Here is a 25,382-nt window from a genome sequence, read left to right on the forward strand (position 1 = left end):
CCGGCTAATTTTTTGTATTTTTAGTAGAGATGGGATTTCACCGTGTTAGCCAGGATGGTCTCGATATCCTGACCTCGTGATCTGCCCACCTCGGCCTCCCAAAGTGCTGGGATTATTTACACTGCTTTTTCAATTCTTATGTCTTGTGACTTGGTCAGTTATGCTGATTATACTGAATTTAATACTCCTGTGACTGTTTTATCATCCCTGTCCCATGTTATACAGTGTACAAAATGTAAAGTGTTAGATTTGCTTCCAATATATACATACATATGTACATATCGTATCTAGAAGTTTAACTGTGAAGTATCAAGCACTTGAAATCTGGTTTTCATACTTGTCATGCCATTGAAATTGGTCTCCATTGACCTACTAATTACGAAACCCACTTAATTTTGTTTCTTGTCCCTTAATTTTGATGTTTGTTATTTGTCTTTAGAAATATACCCAAATTAACATTTTTTTCCTCCTGCTTTCTACAACACTGCTTCTCCTGACCGTCATCAGTATTGTACTTCCTTGACTCAAATTGATCCATCAGTTGCTCAATTGTTGTAGCCTACCCAGGCCCTGGCCTCAACCACCATTTAGTTCTACCTCTGTCTGTCTGCCCTTGCCTCATACTCCCACAGGTACCAGGTGTATCAGTCATGTTATTCTAGATGATGATGCCATAACAAACATTCTGGAATCTCAACGGCTAAAAATAACAACGCTTTATTTCTTAGTCATGTTACATGTTGCTCACTGTGGGTCTACAGGGGGTGGGTTTAGAAGTTGTTCCCTTTTGCAGAAACTTATAATTTATATAAACGTACAATTTAACGCAAGATGCTATATATGGAGGCAGTTGCCCACAATTGCCCCAAGTCATGAACTCCAGCCTCTGGCACAAACTACAACTACTCTTCCCACCACCGCCTCTCTCTTCTGGCAGAAGTAATGATGATGTCCAGGATTGGGCTGCCACCTAGTGGCTGTCAGAGGGTACTTCCCCACCCTTTTTATGGTGGTAGAAAATCTTTCTCATACATATAAATATTACCTTAACCTCCTTAATGTTGACCTCTCTTTGAATTATTTTGTAGTTACTGTAGAAAAACCTCTTCTTGCTCTTTTATGCACGTATAATTAGAAACCAACCCTAGGCAAAGTTGCTAATAGAAGAATAGTTTTAGTGATATACCTTCTTATCAAGCAAATGGTCAGTACAAGTTATGAAACAAAACTAGACCTAACTGCTTCTTCGAGTTACACCAAGCCAGCACCTGGGCCTGAAACTGGGCTGCAGACCTTCAGCTTTGCCCACTGCCTTTCGATCATGGACGCTTGCAAAGTGAACGAGCTTCGGGACTTCCTGAAAATGTATAAGCAGGATCCAAGCATTCTGCACACCGATGAAATGTGCTTCCTGAAGGAGAGGGTGGAGAGTATGGGGGGTGAAGTACCACCTGCTACTCAGAAAGCTATTATAAATCAGAAGAAAATATCAAGGAAGAAAAACAATAAGAAGGTGGAGGAAAACATAAAGACAGACAAACCATCAAATGAGGAAGGTGATCTAGAAATTATTAACGAAGCTGTGATTGAACCAGACACTGATGCCCCTCAAGAAATGAGAGATGGGAGCCAGGCACAGTGGCTTATGCCTGTAATCCCAGCACTTTGGGAGGCCAAGTCAGGTGGATCATTTGAGGTCAGGAGTTTGAGAACAGCCTGGCCAATGTGTTGAAACCCTGTCTCTACTAAAAATACAAAAAAATTAACTGAGCATGGTGGTGCATGTCTGTAATCCCAGCTATTCAGGAGGCTGAGGTGGGAGAATCATTTGAACCCAGGAGACAGAGGTTGCAGTGAGCCGAGATCACGTCACTGCACTCCAGCCTGGGTGATAGAGTGAGACTCCATCTAAAAATATATAAATAATAAATTATTCTATTCTAGAATAGTGACTTTTTCTCTCCAGGGAACCCTCAGAAATGCTTTGGGGTGCTGTAAGAGGGAGGAAGAGGACAGAAGTTGCTAGAGAGTGGACAGGGGCCCAGGCAGACTACTAATACTTCTGTGTGGCCTGCCTCCCAGCACGGCACATATGCCAAGGCTTGATGGTGACACAGGGAGAACCAACTTAGTGAGTGCTAAATATGTGCCAGGCACTCACTGAGTAAAGGAGGTAAAAGAAAGTGATGAGTCAAGAAGACAGTTACACGCATATGCAGGCGCTGACACATGCACCTGCACCAAATCCATGAGAAGAGTTAATGGCCTACATAATAAGGGGAAAAGATATAAATGCAATTTCTAACTCCAACCTCTGGTGTTTTGCACTACTACATAAGCTCAGGAAACTGCTTAGAAAATGAGCTAAGAATATAGTCATGCAGCAAATTGAAGAGCTCAGAATGAGCTCATAATTGTGTTTGCTTCTGTTTTATAGATTGAGAAAGAAGACCATAAGCTCTTTTAGAAGCACTAGTTCAGCAGAAGGATTTTACTGTCCTATATTTTTTCAGGCCTCTCCCCTTTTCCTGAGCTATGAAAGCCTCTTCATAGGAAGTTATGTGATACAGAGTCAGAACAGAAAACAGATAAAGAGTTGTGTGGACTTTGGTAGGGATGGCAAAGCCTGTTTGTAGAACTTGATGTTTATGATGTTTGCTCTTAGATTTACGATTGCCCCACAAGGTAGTTTTCCCATGGAAGCACTTCAGGTAGTCCTGCCAAAGATGCTCCTCCTAGGCATGTGGCATAAAAGCTGTTCAGACACCCTACTAGCAGATGTGCTTGTCACCAATTCCAGCAAGGTTAGTTACATTGCAGGTTTTTTGCCCAGTATAAGCAGATTGGTAATATTCTAGAAGAGTCACAAAACTGTTCGCCAGTGGGTGTATTTTGTTTGAATGCAAAGCATTCAAAAATCATTTGGATCACCATTGAAAAAATGGGGAGATTTCATACAACACTTGGGGGTTGTTGCCTCTCAGGAGATCTGGCAGCACTTGGTGGCATTGAGTGGTTGCAGCTTTCAGGTGGCTCTGAGGTGTCCAGATTGCCACTGCCTTCACCACTCCTTCTTGGTTTTAGATACCTGGTTGGTTATATTCATTTGGGAAATGCACCTGGTCTGTGTAGGTCATTTTGTTGTGTTTTGATATTGTCTTACCATTTCAAGATTAAAGAGCAGGCCAGGTGTGGTGGCTCACACCTGTAATCTCAGCACTTTGGGAGGCTGAGGCAGGCAGATCACCGGAGGTCAGGAGTTGGAGACCAGCCTGGCCAACATGGCAAAACCCTGTCTCTACTAAAAGTGCAAAAATTAGCCGGGCGTGGTGGTGCATGCCTGTAGTCCCAGCTACTCAGGAGGCTGAGGCAGGAGAATCGCTTGAACCCGGGAAGCGGAGGTTGTGGTGAGCCGAGATTGCACCACTGCACTCCAGCCTGGCCAACAGAATGAGACGCTGTCACAAAACAAAACAAAACAAAAAAAACGAAAAACAAAGATTAAAGAGCAGACTGGGAATTTAAAGGTGCCTCGTCCTTGACACTCAGACTTCATGTGTAACTCTCTTATTATTTGATAGTTGCAGTTGTATTCAGAGGCCAGTGTAGCACTTCTAAAATTGAATAACCCTAAGGATTTTCAAGAATTGAATAAGCAAACTAAGAAGAACATGACCATCGATGGAAAAGAACTGACCATAAGTCCTGCATATTTATTATGGGATCTGAGTGCCATCAGCCAGGTAAGGGATGCACAGATTCTTTTACAACCCAAATTAAGGATTAAGATGTTAACAATTTTTAAGTTACTGTATTAGAAGAGGGAAGAGGACTTACAGAGAAGTGAGTTGATTGGAACTTTTCCAACTTTCCAGTCACTGCCATTGGTTTGGTATTAATTGAAGTGACCTAGAATCAGATCCAAGAACCTTTTCTTTAAAGTATGTTAGAGAAATGCTATATCTTTGAATTTTGGGTTTAAAAAATATATATTGAATTTTTTGCCTTTTTTGTAATATATAAAATTAGGACTCCATTTTGAGAGCAGACAGGGCAGAGGGAAAGGACAAAGAGAAGTAGGTATGACTTAAGGGGTATTTCACATCTTCACGTGCCAAGTGTTTTTCTCAGTCTAAGCAGGATGAAGACATTTCTGCTAGTCGTTTTGAAGATAATGAAGAACTGAGGTACTCATTGCGATCTATTGAGAGGCATGCACCGTGGGTTCGGAATATTTTCATTGTCACCAACGGGCAGATTCCATCCTGGCTGAACCTTGACAATCCTCGAGTGACAATAGTAACACACCAGGTACAAGACTTTCCGAGTATCACGAGACTGTGGTTTACAATTCTTCTCTTTTAGTGTGGTACGGGAATTTCCATAATTTCATTCTTTTCTCTTCTACCTCCATTTCTGCCTTTCTTTAACTCTTCATTGCCTTTCCTTCCTTCCTTTTAAAAACTAAACCAAGCCAAGGCAGCTCTCATTCACTCTCTTTTTCTGTTTCTTGTTGTTAAAAGGATGTTTTTCGAAATTTGAGCCACTTGCCTACCTTTAGTTCACCTGCTATTGAAAGTCACATTCATCGCATCGAAGGGCTGTCCCAGAAGTTTATTTACCTAAATGATGATGTCATGTTTGGGAAGGATGTCTGGCCAGATGATTTTTACAGTCACTCCAAAGGCCAGAAGGTGAGTGCCTAAGACGAGGGGGAATGTCTAGTGTGGAAATCAGAAAATCAGTGCACATACTACTGTAGTCAAATATCAAACAGGTCAGGCATGGTGGCTCACACCTATAATCCCAGGACTTTGGGAGGCTGAGGCAGGTGGATCACTTGACCCTAGGAGTTTGTGGCCAGCTTGGGAAACCTAGTGAGACCCCCATCTCTACAAAAAGTAAAACAATTATCTGGGCATGGTGGAATACTCATGTAGTCGCAGCTACTTGGATGTAAGGGGTGGTGGGGAGAGTGGGGGGTACCAGCTAAGATGGGAAGAGATTGCTTTAGCTTTTATGTTGAGGCAGCAGTGAGCTGTGATCACACCACTGCACTCCAGCTTGGGTGACAGGGTGAGAACCTGATCTCAAAAAATAAAATAAAATATATATGAGCAAATAATCATTTTCAAGTGCTAAGCACAGAAGTTAACAATGAAGAAGTGAGAACACCACAGTTAGAAATTTGCCTTCTGACATTCTTAGACACTCAGGACCCACACTTTCTTCCCGACCATCTACATTTTCTACTACTGTGATAGAAAAAGCAAAATCACTGAGAAACAGAAAATAATTTTTAGAATGTCAGCAAAATAGAAAGTTAACTCAAGTCAGTGCTTAAAGCCATAGATGAAATTTCATTTAAGGCAGGCTGTTGTACTCTAACTTTGTTGAGAGGTGAGATGGAGAAGTTATTAAGAGTGCAGACATGGGGGCCGACGCTTCAGGATGACCCTGGGCAGTGGCTTTACCTCTGTTTTCTGTCTGCATAGTGGGGAAAGTACAAATACCCTTATAGCATTGTTAAAAGGGTTCAGTGATAAGTTAAACTTATCACCGTAAACTTATAAGTTCTAAAACTCTGCAACTATAAGTGCTAGTAACACAAAACTACTTTCTCTGTTACTGTTTATGCTACTTGACTGGGCTCATTGTCCTGTTCCCTTATTGACTGGTCTCCTCTGTATCAGATTGTAGGGCTCAAAGTTGGGCTTGTGCCTTAACAGGGGGACAAACACAAGATCAATGACTGTGCAGTGCTTTTCCTGGTGACAGGTGTGCCTTGGTGCTGAGGAGTGTGAGCATAGGAGGCTTAAATCAGATGGGAAAGAGAAGAACGTCCATCTGAATTGTCTTGTACTGTGAAGAACAAGTAAGAGTTAGTTTAGGTGAAAAAAAATTCCAATTAGACAGAATATGCAAAGGCACAGAGATTTTTAAAGAGGAGTGTATTTTTTTTTTTTTATGATTTTAATTTAAAAAGTAACCATGTGCCCTATCACTCATTTTGAGAGCAGGTGAATGCATAGCTCAGAATGCTGTGCTGGTTAATTTATCACGGGGCCTTATGCATGAAGAGAGAGGATATTGTCTCTCAGCCTTGAGACAAGATTATCCACAAATACACTGATGAGCTACTGATTGTTGTTACAGAAAAGCAGTAACCTTGCATACTTCCCACCAGCTTTGACATGCTTTGGTACTTGCAGTTAAGTCTGGCATGGTGCTACTTTATTTCATAGTAGATTATCAAAGCATGTTGTAAGAGACTAATCCATGAGTTGAATCCTTGTCTGCTTCCCTTGAGTAATAGAGAAAAAGTAAATATGCTCAGTAAGAACTGTCAGCACAGCAGGATCTAAACAATGACTATAAGTACAGGCAAGCTTAAAGCAATTGTGAATTCGTTAACACTCCGCCCTTGGAAAATTTTAACCTTTTTAGAGAGTCAATTTCTTTTTATAAAGGGAATCTTAAGAATAAAACATCAGAAGCCAGAAGTTGTTTTATTTTCTCTTTGTTTTTATCGTAGGTTTATTTGACGTGGCCTGTGCCAAACTGTGCTGAGGGCTGCCCAGGTTCCTGGATTAAAGATGGCTATTGTGACAAGGCTTGTAATAATTCAGCCTGTGATTGGGATGGTGGGGATTGCTCCGGTAAGGATGTATTAAACTGTAATTCATTCATTTAATAGAATTTTTCCTTCTTAATCATTATTAAACATGTACTATAGACTTAACCAAACGTTTTTATGTATTAATAAACAATCACTAATGCTGAGCATGGTGGCTTATGCTTATAATCCAGTGCTTTGCAAAGCTGAGCTGGGAGGATTGCTTGAGGCCAGGACTTAGCTTGGGCAACATAGTAAGACCCCATCTCTCTTCAAGAAAAAATTAGCCAAGTGTGGTGGTGCACACCTGTAGTCCTAGTTACTTGGGAGGCTGAGGCAGGAGGATTGTTCGAGCCTAGGAGTTTGAGACTGCAGTGAGCTGTGATTGCACCACTGCACTCCAGCCTGGGTGGCAGAATGATACCCTGTCTCAAAAAAAAAATCAGGAATCAGTAGACTCTTTGGAGATGGTAATTAGTGCTCCCATGTGGCCCAGTTTATTCATATTATTCATTGTTGAGAGCTTTGAACATGAGAAAATACACTTGAAAATGTCTTCTAATTTAAAATATGAAAATCTGGAATATACTTAATTATATAAACCCAAGAGCAAGAATCACTCTAACTGGTTCTTATGGGAGCTCACAGCTGGTAGCTTTCAGCAGCAGATTGTGATAGGTCACAGAATGACTAAAGAGTTGCAAAAGAAATGAGTATTTTCTCTCCTCAGCAACTCTTCTCCCTCGCATATTTATATTTTGACTTGTCAATAATAGCGATTTGTTAACATTTGCTTACTGCCTTTCAATTTATGAAGCATTAAATTTATAGAGCATTATTCATCATATTCACTTGAATTATGTTTGTCACCTGAGAAAGAGTATGTTCACAAATGTTATCATTCCCATTTCCATATGGATTTGGAAGTGTTTGAATATTGGAGGAAACAAAGCTTCAAGCTGTATTTCAGTCGGATGTGTTGGATTCACTTTAGCTGCAGAGAAAGAATACAGATATTCAAAGTAGATCTGTGTAGACCAGACAAGTCAGTCTCTACTAGAACATTAGCATTTGATAACAAGGGGTAGCAAGCATGATACCCACATGTTTTTGGCAGTTCACAAACTTGGAATAATCTCTTCTTGTTTTCGTGCTCCTCCATTTCTGTCAGCACGTGCCCCTTCAGCAAATGTAAGGCCTGTACTTGTAGGTTCCACAGCTACAAAATGCCAAGGCCTGTTCATCACGCTTCTGTCAAGTGACTTCCTTTTCAGTTTATTTTCTTCTTAAGGTATATGAGATCGTCTACTAAAGAATGAGGTGACCCTCACATTAGTATGAAATAAGGAACTGTCTTTTTCGTTATGTTTGTTTGTTTGAGACGGAGTTTCACTCTTGTTGTCCAGGCTGGAGTGCAGTGGTGCGATCTTAGCTTATTGCAACCTCCACCTGGGTTCAAGTGAGTCTCCTGCCTCAGCCTACCTAGTAGTTGGGATTACAGGTGCCCACCACCACGCCCAGCTAATTTTTGTATTTTTAGTAGAGACGGGGTTTTACTATGTTGGCCAGGCTGGTCTCAAACTCCTGACCTCAGATGATCCAGCCACCTCGGCCTCCTGAAGTGTTGGGATTGCAGGCATGAGCCACCATGCCCGGTCCGGAACTTTGTTTTTCAAAATCGTAATTACAGCAAGATTCCCTCTTCCTCCTCCCCTCTACAGGTAACAGTGGAGGGAGTCGCTATATTGCGGGAGGTGGCGGTACCGGGAGTATTGGAGTTGGACAGCCCTGGCAGTTTGGTGGAGGAATAAACAGTGTCTCTTACTGTAATCAGGGATGTGCTAATTCCTGGCTTGCTGATAAGTTCTGTGACCAAGCATGCAATGTCTTGTCCTGTGGGTTTGATGCTGGCGACTGTGGGCAAGGTATGTTTACTGCCAAACAAACATATAAGAATAGGTAGAGAGAGTTTTGAATGGCTTTTGTTATTTAATATAATTATTCTCTGTGTATCCCTTTTCCAGCCTTACATTCAAACTAGTTGTAAGTTAAAAGTAAGAAAACAACATAAATCACTAAAGATGATCTTTTCCTGTTATTGTTGCAGTCTGGTTTTTTGTTTTGTTTTATTTGGACTAAGCAGATTTACCTTAGCTGAAAACATGTGGTGAAGTTTTAATTTGGAAACAAAAAAGGATATCAATAATTTATTAAATAAAGATGGCTTGAATATTGGATTTTGTTGATAGCATATTAATGGAGGTTGTTTTGGCAGAAAGTTTTTTTCAAATGGACAAAAAGATGGAAATTGATTATTGTAATTTATTGCTAAGAATCATGCCATTTCTCTATAGTGAGTCAAGATCACCATTTCATGGTAATTATTATGACTGCCTCAGTGAAATGAGGCTTACACCAGTAACTGTTGTATCAGAGTATATGATTATTTTGAATTAAAGTCACTCTTAGAAAGTGGAAACTCAGTGCTTACTTTGGCAGCACATATACTAAAATTAGAACAGTTTGAGCATTAGCATGGCCCCCGCACAAGAATGACATGCAAATTGTGAAGTGCTCCCTATTTTTTTTTAAAGTGAAAACTCAGACCCAAAGAATTAAAGGAAAATGGAGGAAAAATGCCTAGTTTAAAAAAAAAAATCATTTCTGTTTTTTCCTTTAGATCATTTTCATGAATTGTATAAAGTGACTCTTCTCCCAAACCAGACTCACTATATTATTCCAAAAGGTGAATGCCTGCCTTATTTCAGCTTTGCAGAAATAGCCAAAAGAGGAGTTGAAGGTGCCTATAGTGACAATCCAATAATTCGACATGCTTCTATTGCCAACAAGTGGAAAACCATCCACCTCATAATGCACAGCGGAATGAATGCCACCACAATACATTTTAATCTCACGTTTCAAAATACAAATGATGAAGAGTTCAAAATCCAGATAACAGTGGAGGTGGACACAAGGGAGGGACCAAAACTGAATTCTACGATTCAGAAGGCTTATGAAAATTTGGTTAGCCCCATAACACATGTTCCAGAGGCGGAAATCCTTTTTGAGGATATTCCCAAAGAAAAACGCTTCCCAAAGTTCAAGAGACATGATGTTAACTCAACAAGGAGATCTCAGGAGGAGGTGAAAATTCCCCTGGTAAATATTTCACTCCTTCCAAAAGAGGCCCAGTTGAGTCTCAATAACTTGGATTTGCAACTGGAACATGGAGACATCACTTTGAAAGGATACAATTTGTCCAAGTCAGCCTTGCTGAGATCATTTCTGATGAACTCACAGCATGCTAAAGTAAAAAATCAAGCTATAATAACAGATGAAACAAATGACAGTTTGGTAGCTCCACAAGAAAAACAGGTTCATAAAAGCATCTTGCCAAACAGCTTAGGAGTGTCTGAAAGATTACAGAGGTTGACTTTTCCTGCAGTGAGTGTAAAAGTGAATGGTCATGACCAGGGTCAGAATCCACCCCTGGACTTGGAGACCAAAGCAAGATTTGGATCAGAAACTCATATCCAAAAATCAGGAGGTGGAAATGTGACAAAAGAAAAGCCCTCACCTCTGATTGTTCCACTGGAAAGCCAGATGACAAAAGAAAAGAAAATCACAGGGAAAGAAAAAGAGAACAGAATGGAGGAAAATGCTGAAAACCACTTAGGCGTTATTGAAGTGTTACCTGGAAGAAAGCTGCAGCATTACACAGATAGTTACTTGGGCTTTTTGCCATGGGAGAAAAAAAAGTATTTCCAAGATCTTCTTGACGTAAGTTACATCCAGACTCATTCTTTCTCATGCTCAGGAAAAGTAAATAATCTTGTAAGTGATAATATTATTATAGCTACTGTTTATCCAGTGCTTCCCTGTGCCAGCCATGGAGCTAAATGGTTTTCTTACATGTTTTTATTTAATTTACCCACTAACCCTAATAATAAAAAATGCCATATGAAGGTATTTATTATTGTTATCCCCATTTTGCAGTTTAGGAAACAGCCCAAGTGTGAATGAGTAAGGGGTTTAGCCAAGGGCATACTTCAAGGAAGGAGAGCAGGAAGTGGCATGTTGTCTTTACTTGACATTTCAGATCTGGTTATCTTTCCAGCTTTACTTATGAAAAAACCCTGACGTTGAATTAAGTTCATTAGCTTCCCCAACATTACAACAGCAAGTCAGTGTGAACCAAACCTCAAAGTTGGAGTGCTCGTCCCCCTGTACCGTAGCCTCACTATGCTGTGGTGTCATCTGTACCTCTACTCAGTACTCTCATGGTGCTTATCACTGGGGAATGCAAGATGACAGGAACATAGCCACTGCTCGTGGAAACTCAGAGATCAGTAGAGAAGACAAATTTGTGGGGAGATAACTGTAGCAAAGAGATGTGTCTTTATTGAGGTATGGGCAAGAAGTCCAGAGGGAAGACTGACTCCTTAGCCCTGCCTAAAAGTACTGGGGAAGGTATACAGGAGGAAGTGCCCTGTGGACTGACCTTCAAAGGGGTGGGAGTTGACAGACCAGGAAAAAAATCATACAGTTTGGGCTGGATAGTGAAAGCACACAGCCACGAGTGGATGTTAGGCTGGGAGAAAAAAGGGTGAAGGAGTAACTATGCCCTCAGCAATTTAGGAAGTATCTTGTGCCTTGCACGTGAGGCATTTACAGATTGTCTAGTGAAGGACTGCAGTGTTCTTGACTATGTTTATTTCCTCAGTTTCCCCCTTTTCTTAACTTTTTAAAAAAAATTCACAAAAGCATTATAAGCTAGTGGTAAAAACTGAAAGCAATTCAAAAGTGTATGGTAAAAAAAGGAAAGTTCTTCCTTCTTCAGGCTACCTCTTGGAGATAATCATGGTTAATAGTTTGATGGGTATTCTTCCAGTATTACTCTATAGCTATGCAAACATACGTATATGTACATATAGTTATATATATAGAAATATATGTGTAGTATAAATTTACATATATTTCCCTTCAGTTGCCTTTTGATGTAGTACTATGTGGGCAAACTACCCATGCCAATACCATTATTCTTTTTAATAGCTGCAAGTTAGTTAGTTCCAATGTTTCATGATTACAAATAGTGTTGCAGTGAATACTCTTGTACATGTATCTTACACTTGAGTGAGTTTTATTTCTGCAGGTAGAACTACTAGGTTAACAGGTATGAACTTTAAATATGTCTTTCTGAAGTGTTGCACCACTTCATATTTCCACAAGCAGTATACAGGAGTGCTTGTTTCACTGCAGTCTAACCAACACCATTTAATATCAGTCTCCTTACATTTTTATCAGCTTGAGGAGCAAAAATATTTCTGTAAAGGGTTTGAATACTTTGCCAATTTTCTTTGCCTATTTAGTTCTGCCACTTACTGGTATTGATTTTATAATATTAAAACTATTATACGATGAAACCAAATTTGTTTCTAGTCCTTGTGCTTAAAACTCAAGGACTTGCAGATTTGATATCACCTGCAGAAATAGCTTGATATTGAAAGTACTATCAAATTTATATGTAAATAAATTTTCTAAATGTTGCATTGAATTGGCTTTGAAATCTCATGGTCAATGACCAGTCCTTGAAGAATACCCTGTGACTGTTATTATATAGATATCCATCATACAGCTATTCTCAAACCAATATTGGTGATACTTGCACTGAAATCCAGTTTAGTCCTGCTAAATCCAGTTTAGATCCTTAAAGTGACCTATTAACATGCATTTCATTTGCTCCTAATGGAGAGTTAGTGACTAGTTATTACCACATTATATAAAATATAACAAAGTACACTTGTGCACTAAACATAATGCTGAGTTATATGTAGAATTCTCTCTTCAGGAAGAAGAGTCATTGAAGACACAATTGGCATACTTTACTGAAAGCAAAAATACTGGGAGGCAACTAAAAGATACATTTGCAGATTCCCTCAGATATGTAAATAAAATCCTAAATAGCAAGTTTGGATTCACATCGCGGAAAGTGCCCGCTCACATGCCTCACATGATTGACCGGATTGTTATGCAAGAACTGCAAGATATGTAAGTCTTGCTTGTGTTTGAGTTGTTTGCTTGTGCTCAGAGCTAAGACTACTTGAAATTTGCATATTTACCATGCTAAATTTATGGCTCTAATATTTGATGACTAATATTATCTAAATAAGTGGGAAGGAAAAAAATCCATCTCTGCAAATGTTAGATACCATACATACTTTGAATATCCAGAGTTCGTAATATGTTATATTTGGACAGGTTCCCTGAAGAATTTGACAAGACGTCATTTCACAAAGTGCGCCATTCTGAGGATATGCAGTTTGCCTTCTCTTACTTTTATTATCTCATGAGTGCAGTTCAGCCATTGAATATATCTCAAGTCTTTGATGAAGTTGATACAGACCAATCTGGTGTCTTGTCTGACAGAGAAATCCGAACACTGGCTACCAGAACTCACGAACTGCCATTAAGTTTGCAGGTGTTGTATTGTCTTATTCTAAACTTTTTGACATTTTAAATGAAAATTTTAATTCTGGCTGGGCGTGGTGGCTCATGCCTATAATCCCAGCACTTTGGGAGGCCAAGGCGGGTGGATTGTCTGAGTTCAGGAGTTCAAGACCAGCCTGGGCAACATGGCAAAACCCCGTCTCTACTAAAAATACAAAAAATCAGCTGGGTGTGGCGGCATGCGCCTGTAATCCTAGCCACTTGGGAGGCTGAGACAAGAGAATCACTTGAACCCGGGAGGCAGAGGTTGTAGTGAGCCAAGATCACGCCACTGCACTCCAGCCTGGGTGACAGAGTGAGAGTCCATCTCAGAAAAAAAAAAAAAAGAAAACTTTAATTCTGACTATGTCTCTTTTTCTCCTACATATTTTAGTTTATTGCAAGTAAAAATAATTCTTAATATTAATGTGGGTGCTCATAGCTAGTCTGTTTTAGTGCCAGAATTATAGCCAAATTTGAGGTTCATATTTTATGAAATTACTTTTTGTAGGTTTTCAGTAAGGATTGATCTTGTATTGTCTGGAGAAGAGCCAGACCATGCCTGCATATGAGATTCTTGTGATACATTCATTCTAGGACTTCAGGCGTGGCTAAATGGAGATCTCAGCCAGGCCCCTTCTTTATGGCATCCTCTAGTCCCAGGAGTAGGAAACTCACTAATGGAAGGTGCCCAGATGAATCTGGCTTCAGAGCATGATTTCTTCTGAGCCCTGGACCACCGTGTTTAAATGGGGATCTCAGAGGCCAGAATGTTCTTTGAGATGAAGATGAAATATTTGTGTTGGCATTCTCTCATTCTGCTCTTCTTAGAGTGCCTTTATCTTCAGAATCATGTAGTCAAACTCTCTTTGAAGATAGCATTTAAGCCATTTTTGGAGGCTTTCACATAATTTTTATTTTTAAAACCACACTCGTTAGTTACAGTGCACATAACAGGTTTATCTTCTTCTTTTTCTTTGTTAGGATTTGACAGGTCTGGAACACATGCTAATAAATTGCTCAAAAATGCTTCCTGCTGATATCACTCAGCTAAATAATATTCCACCAACTCAGGAAGCATATTATGATCCCAATCTGGTAAGTAGAATGGGTTGCTTTAATGTACAGCAGAAACTACATCCTTCTATAAACAAAAAAAAAAAGAAGAAGAAGAAAATACATCCTTATCAAGTGTTAACAGCATTTCTGTATAGCACTTCAGAACTAGAAGCAGGCTCTATGTTTGTATGTCTTTGTTGCAAAATAGTAGCACAGGTACTCTGGAATCATTCATAGCTTGCTTTGGAATCTTACTGTTCACCTCGTAGATGTGTAATTTAGATTTGTTGCTTATATTCCATAAGCGGATGTACTCTTCACTAAGGATGACGAAAATAGCTTCAGAATATTCTCATTGGCCGGAGAGAACAATCCTGAGGTTTAACATCAATCAAGGAACTGTTCATCACATGTAATGTCATCGTTCATCAAAGCGGAATTGCTTTAATGCTAGCACTTACTCCATTTTACCAGCAGGGGCAGTGGGTGATTTACACACAGCTACGTTGGAATGTCATGTGGCTGAGATAATTAGAAGACTGTAGATTGTAAGAGACATTTCAGCTTCAGAGAAGTTAAAATGTGAAGAAAATTGTAGAACTGATGAAATTAATTAATACAGCCTTTAACCTGATATTTTCTGTAATTTTTTACTGATCAATGGAAAAATTTTTACATAATAAAATTAGGTGGGGAAAATAATGGGTACTACCATATAGACAGTACACATTGAACTATAAAAACCCCCCAAGTACACATATAACACACATATCCCAAAAGACAACAGAAATGACAGTAGGTTAAATCATAGGTAGTTTTTTATATCCTTTTTGTACACTGGAATTTTTCATATTTTATATAATGAGTAGATTTTGCTTTCATAATCAGAATAAAATGGTATAAAAAAATTACTATCTTGCCAATTTTCAAGCCATGTGTCAATAATGACTGCAGATAAGACACTTGTAAATGACTGTAGTGAAGAGTAATAAAATCGCTTAAAAATCTGATTCCTGATTTCTGAAGGAAGAAAACCACTCATTTATCATTCATTGTGCATGTCAGGGACTGTGTTCCTCACTCATGTTCCCAGAGAGCCCAGTGAAGGCTCCCTCATCAGGAGATACAGTGTGACAAGTGGCAGCCATCGGTTAAAGAAGTCAGCATAGCAGCCATCAGAGCACACAGTATGAGTATTGCCAATCACGTGTAGGTTAGTTTAGCATATGGCATGGGTTAGTATATGGATACGTGCCACTTAAAAGCCAATTCTCTGAATGTGCTAAAACTTACTACCAAATTGATAAAGTTGAGGTAAATAGAGGAGTAAGACCTGGTGTCAGTCCTAAAGGAACTTGCTGTAGTGGGGTTAGCAGATAGGAAACAGCAGGTCGAGAATGAGGCTAGGGCTGGGTATGGTGGCACACGCCTGTAATCCCAACACTTTGGGAGACCGAGGCAGGTGGATCACCTGAGGTGAGAAGTTTAAGACCAGCCTGGCCAACATAGCAAAATCCCGTCTATACTAAAAAAGACCAGCTTGGCTACATGGTGAAACCTCATCTCTATTAATAAAAATACAAAAATGAGTCAGGTGTGGTGTTGGGCACCTGTAATCCCAGCTACTTGGGTAAGAGAATCACTTGAACCTGGGAGGTAGAGGTTGCAGTTAGCTGAGATCACGCCACTGCACTCCTGCCTGGGTGACAGAGCGAGACCCCATCTCAAGAAAAAAAAAAAAAGAGGTGTTACAGGTAGGGAATTCACCAGAAGCCTGACATAGAGCTGGTACATAGTCAGACTGGTAACAGAAGAGCAGCTCGTTTATGTACTTCAGCAGTTTGTTTTGGGTTTTTGGCATGATCCAGTAGGATAAAGTACTTCAGGTGTGAAAAATGCATTATAAACTCTCTATTATATAAATGGTAGTAATTGTTTGCCAATATGTTCTTAAAGATAAAAAAGATGTATATGTAATCACAGTTGGTATTTTTCTTACCTCCAGAGAGAACAGAATCAAAGTTTTAAAAATCACAATTTAGATTATGTAGGCTAAATTGCCCTAGTTTCAGCTCTGACGCGATATCTGATCTACTTGTATTTTCTCATAGCCACCGGTCACTAAAAGTCTAGTAACAAACTGTAAAGCAGTAACTGACAAAATCCACAAAGCATATAAGGACAAAAACAAATATAGGTAAGTAGTATACACATATACCCTTTGTTTAGTCTAAGAGTAATTACAAAGGTTTGGCTTTTTCATAATTCTACAGTATTTGTCCACTAAGCATTCTTCTAAAATTTATGTGAGATTATTTGCTGTATTAGTATTAAAAGCTTAAGTTATTCTGTGGATGTTGAGTCTACTGAAGTTTTTAAAAATGTCTTTTCTATTGAAATTTCATTTTTACATTCTTCAAATATGTTTTGATAATTAGGTTTGAAATCATGGGAGAAGAAGAAATTGCTTTTAAAATGATTCGTACCAATGTTTCTCATGTGGTTGGCCAGTTGGATGACATAAGAAAAAACCCTAGGTACTGATTTATATATATAATTTTTAATTATGCAAATAAACCTGAATGAAAGGCAGTGGGACTGGAGAGAAGAGAGTAGCTTATTTCTGTATGGAACAGACAGAAAGGCTTAACAGTGGAGGTAGTGTTGGAGCTGGGGGTTGACTGAGAGATGGGAGTTGCAAGTTGAGGTAGGGTCCCTTATGCAGAGGGAAGAGCCTGGACTTCTAAGAACTGGGTTCTATTAATAACAAGCTGTTCAGGGAGACCCAGGGTCAGATTGTATTGTGGGGCGGTGAGGCCAGGCAGCTGAGACATTCTAGAAATGCTTTTTTAGAATTATGGCATTTCTAAAAAGGTGCTTCCAGAACTGTTGTTTAGATGGTTAGATTTATCTTGGCAATTCAAAGTAAAGTTCAGATTAGCTTTTGAGGAAAAAGGAATGCTACCATAAATGTGAACATTAATCCAGTATGTTCCAGCCATTTTTGGGGGATGAATAAATTTTCAGATTTATCTAAGCCTTAACAGTTTCTTTACCAGCTCCTTAACTGTTACTTTAGCAGGTTTGATAAAATGTGCTAAAAGTATGCATTTTTTAGTTTTTAACTTTAGTGGGAAATAGGTGTTTCATCAACTTCTTTGGAAAATAAAGACACTGGCATATAAACTAGGTTTTTTTGAGATAGGATCTCACTGTTGGCCAAGCTGGAGTGCAGTGATGCAAACATGGCTCTGTAGCCTGGACTTCTGGGCTCAAGCATTCTTCCCACCTCAGCCTCCTGAATAGCTGGAACCACAGGCATGAGCTGCTGTACCCAGCTAAAATTGAGTATTTTTGATTTCTGAGTTTTTAAAATGCATTTGGAGGTCTTTAGTTTTACCTCACTGAAGTTAGGATTTTAAAATTATGAATGATCAGAGATGTGAACCTTATAGACATTTTAAAGCCATTGTATTTTTTTTTACAAATCCTGTTGTTGTTTGGAGGAGAAAGAAATTGGAATTTTGAGAAAAATAAAAATATCCTTAACGCTTACCTAGTGTCTTTGAATCCAGTAAAATACTTGATTTTTTACAAAATGTTTCCTACAAGCCAAGCAAACCATAAGCTGCAATAATAATTACCCAGTGTACAGCCCTCTTTGCATAGGCTGTTCCCTCCACTTGAAGTTTACTGTTTTTAAATTTTTTTAAATAACTTCAGCTTTTAAGAACCAATTTTGATGGGAGTACAGAATTCTTCCCATTCTATTGATGAGCTCTCTCAGTCATGAATAATAATAATGTGAGAATTTGCAGTTTTTAGTTGTAGCCTATACTTTTATGTCTTTGTGCCAGTTTGAAAGTTACTGAGTTAGAGTATTCATAGACATTTTCATGGTACTTAAAAGGACAGGGGTTTAGTAAAAAGACTCATGGCAAGCCAGGCTTTTTTCATAGTGTGCCAGGCCCAGATGCCTCTTGTGTACCTGAACAGATGTTATCATTAACCCTTGTTTGTTTTACTTTGATGAAGCCTCATTTAAGTCATGCATGGAAAACTAGACTTCAAACTGACTTAAGCTTTAAGGACGTATTCATCCCATTAATAGGGAGTCTGGGATGGACAATATCCAGGCTTTGTTTTTCTCTGACTTTCTTAGCTCTGCTTGTGGTAGCTTCATTGTCAGATCACAGACCATTAACATATTCAAGAACTTTAACAATGATTAAATAATACCATCTAATAGCCTGTCTTCAGATTTCCCTAGTTGCCTCTAGATGCCCTTGATAGCTGTTGTCTGCCTCTTTTGTTTGCTTTTAATCCAAGATACAGTCAAGACTCATGTGTTATATTAGGTTTACATAGCTCTTTAGTATCCTTTAATTTAAAGCAGTCTCCAGGTTTAGAGAAAGATGTATGAGCTTTCTTTCACATACTCACCACTTGTCTTCTTATTTACTTCCATTTTATATTTGTTTCCTTCCATTTATATTTGACCTTGTTTTATCTAAACACACCCACTCCATCACTGCTTCCTGATTAATTTTAAGTGAACCTCAAACATTGTATCATTTTAGCTCTACATTGTTGTATGTATTCCTAAAATATAAGGATTCTTAAAAATATAAACACAATACCATTATCACCCTAAAAAAATCAACAATGATTCCTTAATATGACCAACTACTTTGTCAACGTACACCTTCCACTCCTCTTAACTTTCATAAAGACTTAATGTGTTTTTTTGGTTTTTAAGTTTGCTGGTTTGAAGTTAAATCTATGGGTTTTCCCTCCATCTCTCTTTTTTTACCCATATAATTTTTTGCATGTGTGTATGAGGAAATCTGATTATAGATTCTATAGCTATTTTACACTTTGTCCTTCTTGGATTGAATCCTAGTTATTAACATGTTCCTATGTCTCTAATATTACCCATAAATTGGTAGTTGGATCTGAAGGCTTTATCAGGTTTGTTTAATTTTTTTTTTAATTTTGGCAAATCTACTTCCGAAGTGTTGGTATCCCTACAAGCCATTTTAATGGGCCTTCAGTTTAATGACCTTTGCCTTGAAAGGAACTTGAAACAAGCAAGGAAGCACCACTGTAATCTGCTTTTTTGCCAGTCTCTAGCATCTTACAGGTTGGTTAGAGACATGCAGAAATTATCAAATTCATAGAATCTTTAGCTATACAGCACTCTCTCTCTCAGTTATTTACATGATTTTTCTTTGTAATATAACTATCAGTTCAGAGAACTTGGTTTTTATTTTTCATTTTTTAATTTTTTTTGAGACAGAGTCTCACTCTATCACCCAGGCTGGAGTGCAGTAGTGTAATCTCAGCTCATTGCAACCTGTGCCTCCCAAGTTCAAGCCATTCTCGTGCCTCAGCCTCCCGAGTAGCTGGGATTACAGGTGTGTGCAACCATGCCCGGCTAATTTTTAGTAGAGATAGGGTTTCGCCATGTTGGCCAGACTGGTCTCAAATTCCTGACCTCAAGTAATCAGCCTACTTTGATATCCCAAAGTGCTGGGATTGCAGGCATGAGCCACCACGCATGGCCTTCAGAGAACTTGGTTTTAGGTACTTATTATTGTCTTTTTTTTTCCCCCCTCACTGCAGCCTCTGCCTTCTGGGTTCAAGCGATTCTCCTGCCTCAGCTTCCCAAATAGTTGGAACTATAGGCGCACCCTATAGTTCCGGCTAATTTTTGTATCTGTAGTAGAGATGGGGTTTCACCATGTAGGTCACATTGGTCTCAAACTCCTGACCTCAGGTGATCTGCCTGCCTCTGCCTCCCAAAGTGCCAGGATTGCAGGCATGAGCAATGATGCCTGGCCACTGATTGTCTTTCCTAGCTGCTAACAAAATATTCTAGTCAGTTAACTACATTTATTGAACAATTAAGTCAGGATACTCTAAATGGAAGTCACTAAATTAATTTAATCCCATAGCTAAAAGGCCATCTACCCTAGTTCTCTTGTTTTATAGGTGAGGAATATCTAAAGAAAAATTTTATAGAGCATCATTCCCCTAGAGATTCATATTAGCAAATGTACCAACTTAGGACATAAGTCCATTTAAAATAAATTTGGAATTCACATTCCTTTTTTGTTAGGTCAGGATTATCCGTATGTAACCAGTAACCCTGGCTCTCTTGTTATTTCAGGAAGTTTGTTTGCCTAAATGACAATATTGACCACAATCATAAAGATGCCCAGACAGTGAAAGCTGTTCTCAGGGACTTCTATGAATCCATGTTCCCCATACCTTCCCAGTTTGAGCTGCCGAGAGAGTATCGAAATCGTTTCCTTCATATGCATGAGCTGCAGGAATGGTAAATTCCCATGTTTCATATATGCATGTGTGTGTATAGATACATGCATATATATCTATGTTAGTGATGAAATATTTTTTGATGAAATTTCCTTAATGTGTTATTTGCTCTGTAATTTCTTTGTATAGTTATAGTTTTTATTGAGTTTAATATTAAAAAGACATTTGCATTTTAAGAGATTTGAAAAAATGTGTTACTGGATTCTTTCAGTCTAATTGGAACTTCATTAATTTATTGAACTGTTTGTTGACCAATGTGTAAGTGAAGGGATTGTTGAGTGTAAAATGAGAGGTACACGAGGTCATATGTGCTGAATTGATAGTCAGAGACTTTGGGGAAAATGAATTAAACTAAGTCCTGAAGGCAGAATCTCAGAAAGTGGTAAGAAGGGAACAATGAGCAAAAGCTTGGAAGTGAGAATGATCAGGGCAATTTGGGGGGCTAGCCTGGCTTAGTTGGAGAATTCATACACTGAAATAGTGGAGTGTAAACCTGGAAAGGTATTAGGAGCCATTTCATTCAGTACTTCAACAACCAGACTATCTGGTTAGCCTTTATAAACAACTGGGAAACTTTTTTTTTTTTTTCTTTTTTTGAGACAAGAGTTTCGCTCTTGTTACCCAGGCTGGAGTGCAGTGGCATGATTCTCGGCTCACCGCAACCTCCGCCTCCTGGGTTCAAGCAATTCTCCTGCCTCAGCCTCCTGAGTAGCTGGGACTACAGGCATGCGCCACCATGCCCAGCTAATTTTTGTATTTTTACTAGAGACGGGGTTTCACCATGTTGACCAGGATGGTCTCGATCTCTTGACCTCGTGATCCACCCGCCTTGGCCTCCCAAAGTGCTGGGATTATAGGCGTGTGCCACTGCGCCTGGCCCAACAACTGGGAAACTTTATAATGAGTAAAGAATTGAGTTAAGTGGTTTGTTTTGTTTTGTTTTAAGACAGAATCTTGCTCTGTCACCCAGGCTGGAGTGGAGTGGCGTGATGTCTGCTCACTGCAACCTCCACCTCCTGGGTTCAAGTGATTCTCGTAGCTGGGATTACAGGCCTGTGCCACCACATCCAACTAATTTTTGTTATTTTTAGTAGAGACAGGGTTTCACCATGTTGGCCAGGCTGGTCTCGAACTCCTCGGCTCAAGCGATCCTCCCACCTTGGCCACCCAAAGTGCTGGGATTACAGGTGTGAGCCATCACGCCTGGCCCTAATTTTCATTCTTATATTTGTTAAATCAGCTAATTTATTGAGTATCTACTGTGGGAATAATCACTAGCAATATTGAGTGTTTAAGTAACAAGTACCTAAGACCTTTGTTTTTTTAACTTAACTGTAACCTGGTACTTGACTAAGAGCTTTTCATGCATATTCTTATTTAACTCTTCTAACAACTCTGTAGTAGGTTCATTTTATCCTCAGCACAGCAACAGGAAGTAACTTGGACAAGGCATCTCAGCTCCTAAATGTGGAAGTCCACATAGGAACCTGGGCAGTCCATTCCCCTGGTTCTGGCTTACAACACCTGCTAAGTCTTCTTCATCATCATCACTGCCATCAGAGTAGCTACATTTTTTCCTGAGAACCTGTTGTATGCCAGACACTGTGCTGGGCAAGATATTTACTCTCTACAATTAAAAGTATCGTTATTGCCATGTTACAGATGAGAACACAGTAATATGAGTTGAGTAACTTGCTCCAGCTAAAGTAGCTGGCAAATGGCCGATCCAGCCTGACTCCCAACCCTCTGCACATTCCACTATATTCCAAAGCTGCTTTATAAGTTTTCTTCATCTTTCATTCCACTGCCATTGCCAACATTTAATTATAAAGGTAATTTTATCTTTTGGTTTAGGAAGATTTTTGACCCTTTGCTTGCCTCTCTGTGCCAGGTGCTAGGAATATTAAGATGAAAGGCATGTAGAACCAGGCTTTGAGATGCTCACAGTCTATCCAGGGAGACAGCTACTGGGCAAATAGTGATACAGTATATTGAGGGCAGTAGTAAGAGTTCAATGCAGTTGGTGTGCAGAGGAGGGACCAGCTGATTCTCTTAGGGGAAGGTGACATTTGGACTTGGTTTTGAATTATGAAAATTTCTTTTCCAGGTAAGAAAGAGCATTCCTGGTAGAAGAAATGGCATGTGCAAAGGCACAGAGGTATAAGACAGTCCTGTGTTGAGGAAAAAGAGAGATTGTGAAAGGCTGTATTTGAATTAGACTTTTTTCTTTTGATAATGGACCCATTTTTTTAGATGTTTGTCATGATCAGACTTCATGATTTGAGATAAGTAATACTAGTGTGGAGGCTGAAGTAGTAAAGAAATTATTTAGAGTGGGGCAGGGTTGTCTGGGAACTGGAGGCAGAGAGACAAATAATAAGCATTTCAATAGTCCTAAAAACAGTCAGTCAGGTGAAAACCAAGGATACTGCCTAGGTAATAAAGAGAAAGCAGTAGAGGACGAATTGGGAGACACTTTAGAGGGGAAATTGGCAGACCCTGGCACTAGAACTCCTTAGTGTCTTGGAATTGGGCAAATGAGACAATTAGAATGTATATTGCTGCTATCTTTATGTTTTTATTTTCATAAGGAGAATTTATTACTGAATCGTGGATCTTGTCTCCCAGAAGTGGCAAGAAATGACTTCTCACCGTTTTCACTTTCCCTTAGCTCACAGGAAAAAGATCTTTAGGTGATTCTAAGTGTTAACTCCCCAAATCCAATTTGTGACTAAATTTACCCCCAAGGGTCCATTTGAATAAGAAAGGAGTAGGCTTAAGAGTTATTTGAAAGGACCTTGATTTCTGTGCTGTACAAATGGTATGAATCAGGTGTGGGTGCTCTTGCAGTCATTCCCCTGCCCTGTGGGCTGCTCACTCCTCATTCTGCTCAGTTCTGTGTGGCGTCTCTCACTGCTGGCCCTGCTTCCTAGAAACTCTTGTTTCTCTTTTCTTCCATGAGTTCATGTTCCCTGCCATCTTTCCCTGGTTTTCTGTATTAACTTTATTCCTGTTCTCACAGAAGCCCATTCCTTTTGGGATAGAGCACTGTACAGCCATCTCTCTGGTTGTGTTTGTCTCGCCTGGTAGACTGTGAGCCCTCTTCTAGGGCACAGATGGTGTCTTACTGCTGAGTCCACAGTGCCTCCCTAGTATATAGCAGGTGCTCAGTGGATGGGTTCTCTGGCTGCTGGGGCAACATGTTAGCTGTCTGTAGTCTATGGCTGCTTAGCTCTTTAAGAATCTACATTGATTCTGAATGACACTAGACATTAGAATTGACAGAGCTGGTTATGATCCTGTTAACAGATGTGGGAAATACAGGCAGAAGAACTGTGTGTGGGAGAGTGCTGTTTTGGATGTGTGACTTAAGGTAGAGACACCCACATCCAAACAGTGGAAAATGAGAATCTATCTCGGCCCAGAGGCCAGAATTTGGTAGTTACTAGTGTATCTTCCAAACCCTGTGGTAAGCATTTTTATTTAATCTTGGTAACCAATTGTTCACTATTTCCGAATTACAGATGAGGAAACTGCTGTACCGCCTCTCTTTATTCCCAGTATTCTGTTGGCTCCAGGTCCAGTTGATTCTACCTCAGGAATGTCTCTTCGGTTACTTATTTCTTTTGTCAGTGCTGCTTTTCTGGACTAAAACTAAACTACCTGCCTTCCTTGTTTGTCCATCCTTCAAATGGCCACCTTGTTTACCCTGATTATGTCACATATACCCCTACCTCACCATTTCATCCACTTTCCCACTAGAGTGTTCTGTCCAGATCCCACATTGTGGTTTTGCAGAGCGGCTGCAGTTCATACCCTCTCATTTTTACCTGGCTCAGATCCCCCCATGCTACTGCATGGATTCACTCCACTTAGTCCTGCAGGGCCCAGCTGGCCACTGTGCCACTCTACTGCTCCTTCCCTTTCTCAGCCATATGCTTTCTTTCCCCTCAAGGCTTACAGGAAATGCCACTATCTCTGTGGTACTGTCCTCATTTCTCTAAGTTTTTCCACAAGACTTTGCTTTCGATAATGCATATTTCTGTCTTATGTGATGGCAGGTCATCAGTCAGCATGTCAGCAATGCCTCAGGTTTCTAAACACCTAAAGCAGGGACTTCATTTTGTTCATCTCTCTGTATCCATAGAAGTACTTATCAAGTAACTGAGTGAATAAATGAATATAAATGAATACAAATGAAAGAGTGGTTTTGTTTAAGTGCCAGAAGTAATTTTCTTTTGAAGTCCTCTCCCCTCCTTGGATAACTTTACTAATTCAAGTATAGTGTTTACTATGACATAATAAAAAATCTGAACTCATGTTGAAAATGTATATTGTGTGAGCGTTTTAGAATTGCAAGTAGTACATAAATAATACTTCACTAATGGTAGTGAAACCATATACAGAAGTACATAGTTGCTTTCTTCTCTCTGCACAGGAGGGCATATCGAGACAAATTGAAGTTTTGGACCCATTGTGTACTAGCAACATTGATTATGTTTACTATATTCTCATTTTTTGCTGAGCAGGTAAGTTTTATATATTTTATGTGGGTATTAAACAGTATTTCTCAGTATATTAGCATCTGAATGTTTTAGAAAATGATATACATTTATAATCAAAAGTACTAAGTACTGAGAGCTTTAGGATAAACGAATGGGCTTCTTGCTGCAGATGGCAGGAAATTTAGGAACAGAGACTGGACAGGTGAACAGGACAGCAACTGAACCTTCATCTGCTTCCCAGGGAGTGTACATCTTATTCTTGATGTTTGTTACCATTGTTCCTGGCAGGTAAAAGTCTTAGGGAAAATCTCAGAAAGGCTGTACCTGCTTTTAGAACAGAGGTCTAGTGAGGAACCTATGAGTCTACTGTGCTGACT

At 39.4% G+C, this 25,382-nt stretch overlaps 1 protein-coding gene and 1 non-coding gene across 4 annotated transcripts in view; both read left to right on the forward strand.

Annotated features, from left to right (window-relative positions):
* GNPTAB (N-acetylglucosamine-1-phosphate transferase subunits alpha and beta) overlaps positions 1–25,382 on the forward strand; it is an 84,932-nt gene that overhangs the window by 56,438 nt on the left and 3,112 nt on the right. For 2 of the 3 annotated variants that reach the window (XM_021675562.2, XM_064379917.1), the window contains exons 8-20: positions 3,582–3,743; positions 4,132–4,311; positions 4,524–4,694; positions 6,536–6,659; positions 8,338–8,541; positions 9,297–10,396; positions 12,465–12,664; positions 12,875–13,094; positions 14,087–14,200; positions 16,273–16,358; positions 16,600–16,698; positions 20,334–20,501; positions 24,939–25,029. In XM_021675562.2, coding sequence (XP_021531237.2) covers positions 3,582–3,743; positions 4,132–4,311; positions 4,524–4,694; positions 6,536–6,659; positions 8,338–8,541; positions 9,297–10,396; positions 12,465–12,664; positions 12,875–13,094; positions 14,087–14,200; positions 16,273–16,358; positions 16,600–16,698; positions 20,334–20,501; positions 24,939–25,029 — 2,919 coding nt within the window. The remainder of the gene's footprint in view (positions 1–3,581; positions 3,744–4,131; positions 4,312–4,523; positions 4,695–6,535; positions 6,660–8,337; positions 8,542–9,296; positions 10,397–12,464; positions 12,665–12,874; positions 13,095–14,086; positions 14,201–16,272; positions 16,359–16,599; positions 16,699–20,333; positions 20,502–24,938; positions 25,030–25,382) is intronic. The other variant, XM_064379918.1, reaches the window with a different exon arrangement.
* LOC135276316 (U6 spliceosomal RNA) lies at positions 9,100–9,202 on the forward strand. Its single transcript, XR_010343884.1, has one exon. It is a non-coding gene; the product is annotated as a U6 spliceosomal RNA (small nuclear RNA).

This window comes from Aotus nancymaae, unplaced genomic scaffold (genome assembly GCF_030222135.1).
Source record: "Aotus nancymaae isolate 86718 unplaced genomic scaffold, 86718_ANA_hifiasm-v0.15.2.pri h1tg000021l, whole genome shotgun sequence".
Taxonomy (NCBI): Eukaryota; Metazoa; Chordata; class Mammalia; order Primates; family Aotidae; genus Aotus; species Aotus nancymaae.